Below are 7796 nucleotides of genomic sequence, written 5' to 3'. Positions count from 1 at the left end.
TGTTGTGATAACTAATTCCTAAATAAATAATTTGTAAAGGTATAAAAATCTGTGTGATTAGCGAGAGTACCGCTTTAATATGAGCGAACATGGTGCTAATACCTTCCCCGATTAGGGATGGCAACGGGCGCGGGCGGGCGCGGGTAGTACTTTCCTGTGGCCAAACCCACAATATTTGCGGGTACCCGTGTGTAGTGGGTATTTACGGGTACCCAACGGGTTTTTAATTTTAATTATATATTTATATAATTTGTAATAATCAATATGTAAAAATAATTGTTACATGAATAACATGATATTTATATGATAAGTTTATTATCATAATTTATTATGAAATAATAATAAAGTATATGATATATAATCTTAAAATAATAATAAATATATATAAAAATTTAACTAACAACTAAATATATAAATTTGCAGGTACCCACGGGGTGGGTATCACAAAACCCGCCCCCGCCCATAAGCTATTATCATGGGTACCCATTGCGGGTATTTTCTTGGGTACCCATATGTCGGATTTTTTTGTCATCCATATTCCCGATCCGTAATCGACTCCCGAATTCAAAGTCCCTATTCGAAGACCATTTTTATCTAAATTGGGCATAAACTAAGAGTTTTCTACGTTTCAACTGCAAAAAACATAGTGGTGACTCCAAATCAATCGGAAGAGGTAGAATCCGAATTCGCCTCTCCCTAAGTCACAAGGTCGATCTTCCAACCAAAAATTGGGTCGCGACAATACTAAATATACCTTTCGTGACCATGGTCCCCTTTTATGCAAACCTTACCTAACCATGGTGTCCAAATAGTTTTTAGAGGTGGGGCCCTGGACATGTGCATGCATCCAAAATAGATGTGGTCGATAATCCGATAAACCACGCTTGTATGAATTAGGCTTGCAAATGGGCTTATTCAAACCATTGGGACTTGTTGGTCTATCTCTCATACTTCAGGCCTGCGAATGGGGTTATTTAATAATACCTTGGACTCACCTTAATGATATGTCTATATTAGTCCTGAGTGAATGGTATGAACAATTTTGTTAGGTTTTGAGGTAATAAAAAATCATATATTTAATATTTTTTGGGCACTATTAAGGATACTTTTTCATCGTTTTTTGGTAAACAATTAATTTCTTTAGAAGTGTATGATTGATTTTTTCAATAAATGTCACTCATAGGAATTGAATCTTTAACTTTTTATTAATCCAGGAGATCTAGAAAGGTCTTACACACTAGACTAACTTGGTATCTACGTTGAGTCTAGAAGTAACTAACACGTTGTTAGATTAATGTACCAAATCATGATTTTATTTTATCTTAAAAAATTACATACAATTACATCTGAAAAAAAATTATTCTTATTATTTCAACACCAATTTAATAGTAGTTAGAGTATTAATAAGGTATTGATCAAATTGTATAAAGTTTTACTATATTGTCAGATGATTAAAAGGTCAAATGTTCAATAGTTGAGAATGACACTGATTAAGAAGATAATTAGGAGATTAGTTATTTATTCAAAAATGTGAAGAATATTCTTGGTAATAATAAATAAATAGGGTTTATGTTTCAAACTTTTATTTTCAATAATAAAATAAAGGTAATATAATAAATTGTTCTAGAGAAAATTTATCGCTATTGTAGCTTGGTTTGGTTTTATCCCCTTTTCTAACAGTAAAGCATATTTACCACAATTAAGTTGAATTTTTTTTTAGGATACAACAACTCAACAATGCAGCTATTTCTAAGCATGTCTCTCTCCTCTAAACGTAGCAAAAACTATTTCTATTTTAGCAAATGCATTGACCGAACCTACGTCTATATTAACCCCATGCAAATGTTCATTCAACGAATATCAAATCTCAGAAACCAGACATTCAACAAAACCGCACGGCTTGTTCAAGCCGTGTGGAATTGTTTCTGGATTGATCTTTCATTTTCATCGAAATCCTCATCAAATTATTACCAAAACAATGACACAAATGATCAAGGTTCTTTTCATTACCACTCTCTTGTTCCTTGCCGTGGATGCAAAACACAAACTCAGAAGAAAAAACTATAAGCTTCCAACGAATGGAAAAATTCAACAAACACCCTACTTTAGATTCCTACCCTACCAAGATGAAAAAATTCCATTTAATCCAGAAGCTGATAACAAAATTCCCGGTGAGAAAAAGGGTGATTTTGAAGACACTATTGGTGATGCAAACATTCCAGAGAATGAAGGATTAGCCAAACCTGATTTCGAAATAGAATCTGATGGACATTGGGATTTGATTAATCAGAATTCGGGTGTATCCGCTATGCACATAAATTTGTTGCCCACAAACAAGATTATTGTCTTTGATTCCAAGATTTACAAACCTTCTAGACTCAACTTAGCACCAGGGATGCCATGTGTTCCGTACAAAGACGATCAAACCAAAGAAGACAAATTAGATTGTGCTGCTCATTCAATGGAATATGACATTGAAACAAATGAAGTTAGACCAATCGCGGTATGTATCATTTGTTTTTGAAAAATGTTTGTCTCATGCTTTTTTCATACATTCATAGATTTCATGCATGGTTTGAGAAGAAAGTTAATCCTAATTTGTGGTTTAACCATTGATTATCAAACATCAATCAATTATTGTTGTTCCCAAAATTACAAATGTTTTCATCAATCATTATAAAATAGATATAAATACGAGGAAATGGATATGTGAAAATAAGAGGGGAGAATATCATTATATTACTCTTTCTCTTTTCACTTTTCACTTTTATTTCTATCACATTATGAATGATGGAATTATCCTAAATAATATCACATTCTTTATTCCAGATTAATTAGAATGTTATTTTTTTTTTAAATTTTATTTTATTCATGTGACAATATTTAATTAATACGGGACAGAGAATGTAACATCGTTTGAGATATGTAATATTTGTCTATGTATCATATGGAAAATTTGATGATGATCTGATTGAATAGCATTAACCTTCATTGCAGGTAGCAGCAGGAGATCCTTGGTGTTCGTGTGGAGGACTTGCACCTGATGGTACCTTTGTGAGTGCAGGTGGTTTTGGTGATGGAGGGAAAACTCTCAGATACATTGGTGGTGGTCAATGCCAAGGACCAAAAGATCAATGTGCTTGGAGGGAATATGATAATCTATTGGTAGACGTTAGATGGTACGTATTTATGGTATAAAGGCACCAAATTTTAATATTTATATTTTGGAACATACCTAAACAAATATCACTTATATAACTATGGATAGGGATCATGTATTTTGAAGGTTCATTCACTATCCACGGGCTATTCACATTGTCATATAAATAAATAAAACATAACATTTTAATTGATTCAAGATAGTATTCACAAGATATAATTTATGTCCATGTAGTTACATTATCATGCTGAAATTAGATAAACCATGCATAATACACACATGCATATTATATCACGGTTGACTCTATATTTGCCACAAGTTGAAGAAAACATGAGATTAATTCTCCCACATGTAAGAGGAGTAAGGATCCTCCTCATTAATGGAGAGGCAAGTGACACATAATAACATACAAAAAGTAATATGTAATAATATTTTTATCTCTTTGTTTACCTTGAAATTACATTTTTTCATTGAAAATATATGTAAAAACAATCACTTATCTTCCTATTAATGGAGAGAATCTTTATTAATCTAAAACGGCTTTCAAACTATATTTGCATATTACAAATTTATTTTACAAATTTTGCAGTTACTTATCTAAAAATATGCTTTATGTTAAACATAGTGAATCCTAAATTGGAATAAAAGAGTATAGCTATGTTTGACGGTCAATAGCAAATGTTAAACTTGGTGGAATGTATGATATGATATTTACTTACCTAAACCATATATGTGCTACTAGGTATGCAAGTCAACTACTTCTCCCCAATGGAAACTTCATTCTAGTAGGAGGTCGCAGATCATTCAGCTATGAGTACATTCCTAAGGAAGGTGTAGCCAGCAAGAAATCATTCTTCTTCCCATTCCTCTATGAAACATCTGACATAGATGAGAACAACCTCTACCCTTTTGTCCATCTTTCCACTGATGGAAACGTTTTCATCTTCTCCAACAACCGTTCCCTCCTCCTAAACCCTACCACCAATAAAGTTGTTCGTACATTCCCTGTCTTACGTGGCGGATCTCGGAACTACCCGGCTTCCGGCATGTCAGCTCTACTCCCAATAGATCTTAATGCCGCCGAGGATGCTAACAACATCATGGCAGAGGTCATTGTATGTGGTGGCAATGTCCCTGATGCTTTCCAGCTAGCTGAAACTAAGAAAACCTTCCTTCCGGCTCTCGATGATTGTAATAGGTTAATCATCACAGACCCTAAACCTAAGTGGGACACTGAGTTAATGCCATCAAAGAGAACCATGGGAGATGCCCTGGTTCTCCCCAATGGCCAAATATTATTTATCAATGGCGCACAGAAGGGCACAGCCGCATGGTGGGATGCGGACGAGCCTAACTACACGCCAGTGATATATAACCCAGAGAAGCCTAAAGGAAAAAGGTTTAAGGTGCTCAAGGCCAGTGAAATTGCTAGGATGTACCACTCAACTTCCGCTGTGCTTCCTAATGGAAAGATTTGGGTTGGAGGTAGTAACACTCACAATAACTACAGAAATTTAGACAGGTTCCCAACTGAGACTAGGGTTGAGGCCTTCTCCCCTCCTTATTTGAATAAGGATTTTGACAAGTATAGACCAACCATTGATGAGACTACATTGACCAAGAAGTTGAAATATGGTGACTTAATTGAACTTGAATTCTCAGTGGAGGATGGGGCTGAGTTAACCAAGAATGACATTAAGGTCACAATGTATTCCCCACCCTTCACAACTCATGGAGTTTCTATGGGACAGAAACTTTTGATTCTCAAGAATGATGGAATCATCAATGTATCTAAAGGGACTTTTAGGATTAAAGTGGTGGCTCCTCCTTCCAATGTGGTTGCTCCTCCTGGATACTACTTGCTCTTTGTTGTCCACCGTGGGTTGCCTAGCAAGGGAGCATGGGTACATATACAGTAGAAAAAGAACAACCTTCATTTGTGTCCAGAATTGTGTTTATTTTTTACCTAAAGGAAAGCCTACAAAACATAAAGAATTGCATTTGTTGTAAGAATTTCTGCTAGAAGTATGTTCTTACCTAAATTTGTTAATACTCTTTTTTTACTTATAAAAAAGTACAAAATATAAAGGTTATTTGAAAAACCAAAATTTATGAAATTTTCTTACAACAAATCAACTTGTTTGTATATCTCACACTTTTCAACTAAAAATCAAAGGACAACTTAAAGTTGTTAGAAATTGGTTGTAAAAATAACATTATTGAAACATAAATGCCCTATATGCGAACATTAGGAGATACATTCTATATATGTATCGAGTTGGAATGAATATATACTTTTTTATAGGTAGAAATTTTGATGAGATTGAGAGGAAATAATTGTGCAGGAATTTGAATCCAAATATTCAGATCTCATGTCCTACCACTCTATGAACCAAACTATGGGACAGTAGGAATGGATATATTATAAGCTGATGTAACGAGAAGTTTGAATTGGGTGGTGTTTGTGTTCAAATAACATGATTATTATGGTTATTATTTATTTATTTTGGTATTTTGTTTTGTTGCAACATTTCGGTATTCATTACTTTTTTTTTTCATTTGTACGCACAAGCAAGGGAAAAACTTATAAACCATTTGTTCTTCCAAACTTTCTAAGATAACATTGGCATTGTCATCTAAGTGATTGACCAACCTAGCTAAGCATTGGTCATACATTTGGAAATACCAAGTGAGTTAATCTGATTTGAATGGATTAAATTAGTGTCCAGAATATGTACAAATTAAATGAATGAGTTGGAAAAGAATATGATGGAAGCTGGTTATTGCGTGTATGTTTGAAGATATATGAATGAGTTGGGAAAGAAGTGAGTAATTGGAAGCAAATGAAGTCGGAAAGTTGGAGAGTGTTTGTAAGAGTGTAGTCTAGTTTGGGTTTTTTACAATAAAAAATGGTGAATTTTGTTGAGTGGGAAGTTAAAATGAATAAAAGAGAGTATGCAACTGAGGATTAAGACTCGCAAGTTATATTTTGGCTCTATTTTTAAGGTTAAAGTTGCAATTTTAATAAAAATTATGGGTTATAAATGACATTATATTTTGATTTATTAATGTATTTTCCCATAACTTACTTCTCCATTAATGGAAAGGAGTCTAACTCGTAATGAGTGGTTTGGTTTATTGATTAGGTTTTTTGTTTTTAACAACTAATAAAGGTTGTTTTAATTCTTTGTTTGCATTCAAACTAACACACAAAATCAATAGAACCAATCAAAATTGTATCAAGTCAAAGGTTCAATTCCTATTACCCCTTGTGCTGATATTATTTGTGTGGTCTCTTGGTGATATTATTCGTGTGGTTTTTTGCTGCTGTAATGGCTGCACTTTTCCTTAGGGTTGCATCATGAGATTTGTAGTGTGCATATTCAGGTTGTTTCATCATGGATCCAATGTTCCATATAATTTTACTTTCTGTTTTTCTTTTATTTTAAAATAGAAAATTTCGAAATCTAAGATTCTATTCAATCATATTAGGGGAGCATTAAATAACAACCTGAGATACTTGTTGATTACTCTAAGAAGATTAATCTTAATTTGAATTGTAACAACTTTATCACGGGTGATAAAGCTTAGTGTTGGTGCAGCGGAAGCGATCGTTGCGCAGCGTTGGCCACAAACAATCAAATAAAGGCATAGAATAAATATAAGAGAAGAAACAAGAGAATTTGTTAACGGGGTTCGGCCAATTGTGCCTACGTCCCCGGGAGCGCTGAGCGCCTACCAAGATATTATTAGAGAATTAGGATTACAAACCCTAGTACACCCATGGGCCCACCTGCCCATGTGGTGTTTCTATTTGATACTTATATCTTGTGCACATTACAACAAGGGACATGAGTCCAATATATAACATTGATATTCTACTCTATTCTAATTCTAGGCAATGTGAGACTTCATATAATAACATATTTCAAACATTCCCAACAATCTCCACCTTGATTGAAATAGACGAATATCTCGCTCCTTAGGAAATCTATAATCCCCACCTTAGCGAATATATGACTCCATCTTGTTCAATGTCCAATTCACTTTAATTGCTCCCCTACAGCATAGACCTTCCAAGTATTCTTGACGATGTTACCAAGAGCCTAGCTCTCTAAACTTGTAGTGCAGCTTCCCGTACCGCCATAAAATGGAACACACCGCCTAGCCACCTATTGCTAGGAAGTCTTTCGATATATTGGAACTTCTACACAAAAGTTCACCAACAATCGTCCTCTTCAATACTCAATCAAACTGAACCTTGGAGCTTCCATGGAAAGCCTCAACCGCTACCACCATTGTCTACTTCGACAATCCTAGTTCAAAAGAACTATCATACTCCACCATAAGGAGTATACTCACAACACACACATTGCGTCAATGCTAACTAATGTATGTGTCACATCCTTGCATCCAAGCAATGCCCATGTTACACCCCTGCATCTCTACCAATGCTCGTGTTACAACTTGCATCAAAGCCAATGTCCATGTTACACCCTACATCAAAGTCAGTCAGCGCCTCTGTGCTTTTGTGCATATACTAACAATTAACATCCTTCACTATGACATCTCTCACATGTCATTAGGATATTCCACTTCTCATCTTAAATGAGAACATTCTCTCAACATCTAGAGA

The 7796-nt window shown here is 34.6% G+C and overlaps 1 protein-coding gene across 3 annotated transcripts; it reads left to right on the top strand.

Annotated features, from left to right (window-relative positions):
- The first annotated feature begins 1842 nt into the window (after positions 1–1842).
- On the top strand, positions 1843–5212 carry LOC109336851 (aldehyde oxidase GLOX1-like). 3 transcript variants are annotated; one of them, XM_019573666.1, is made up of 4 exons: positions 1843–2167; positions 2216–2503; positions 2998–3179; positions 3903–5212. In XM_019573666.1, exons 1-4 carry the CDS (start codon positions 1979–1981, stop codon positions 5077–5079), a joined length of 1836 nt encoding a protein of 611 aa, XP_019429211.1. In that variant the 5' UTR covers positions 1843–1978; the 3' UTR covers positions 5080–5212. The 3 variants fall into 3 exon arrangements, with proteins under 3 accessions (XP_019429211.1, XP_019429212.1, XP_019429210.1); XM_019573667.1 differs by having other exon boundaries at positions 1843–2183; positions 2232–2503; XM_019573665.1 differs by having other exon boundaries at positions 1843–2503.
- The last annotated feature ends 2584 nt before the right edge of the window (positions 5213–7796 follow it).

The sequence above is a fragment of the Lupinus angustifolius genome, unplaced genomic scaffold (assembly GCF_001865875.1).
Source record: "Lupinus angustifolius cultivar Tanjil unplaced genomic scaffold, LupAngTanjil_v1.0 Scaffold_1_28, whole genome shotgun sequence".
Lineage (NCBI taxonomy): Eukaryota > Viridiplantae > Streptophyta > Magnoliopsida > Fabales > Fabaceae > Lupinus > Lupinus angustifolius.
Note: the sequence above shows the minus strand (reverse complement) of the source record. Positions and strands in the feature narration are given on the sequence as shown.

What these genes read in the sequence shown, in the direction of transcription:
- LOC109336851 (XM_019573665.1), top strand. Translation starts at nt 1,979, where the DNA reads ATGACACAAATGATCAAGGTTCTTTTCATTACCACTCTCTTGTTCCTT. An exon ending in ATGAAGTTAGACCAATCGCG is followed by an intron (nt 2,504 to 2,997) that starts GTATGTATCATT and finishes CCTTCATTGCAG; the next exon opens with GTAGCAGCAGGAGATCCTTG. An exon ending in CTATTGGTAGACGTTAGATG is followed by an intron (nt 3,180 to 3,902) that starts GTACGTATTTAT and finishes ATGTGCTACTAG; the next exon opens with GTATGCAAGTCAACTACTTC.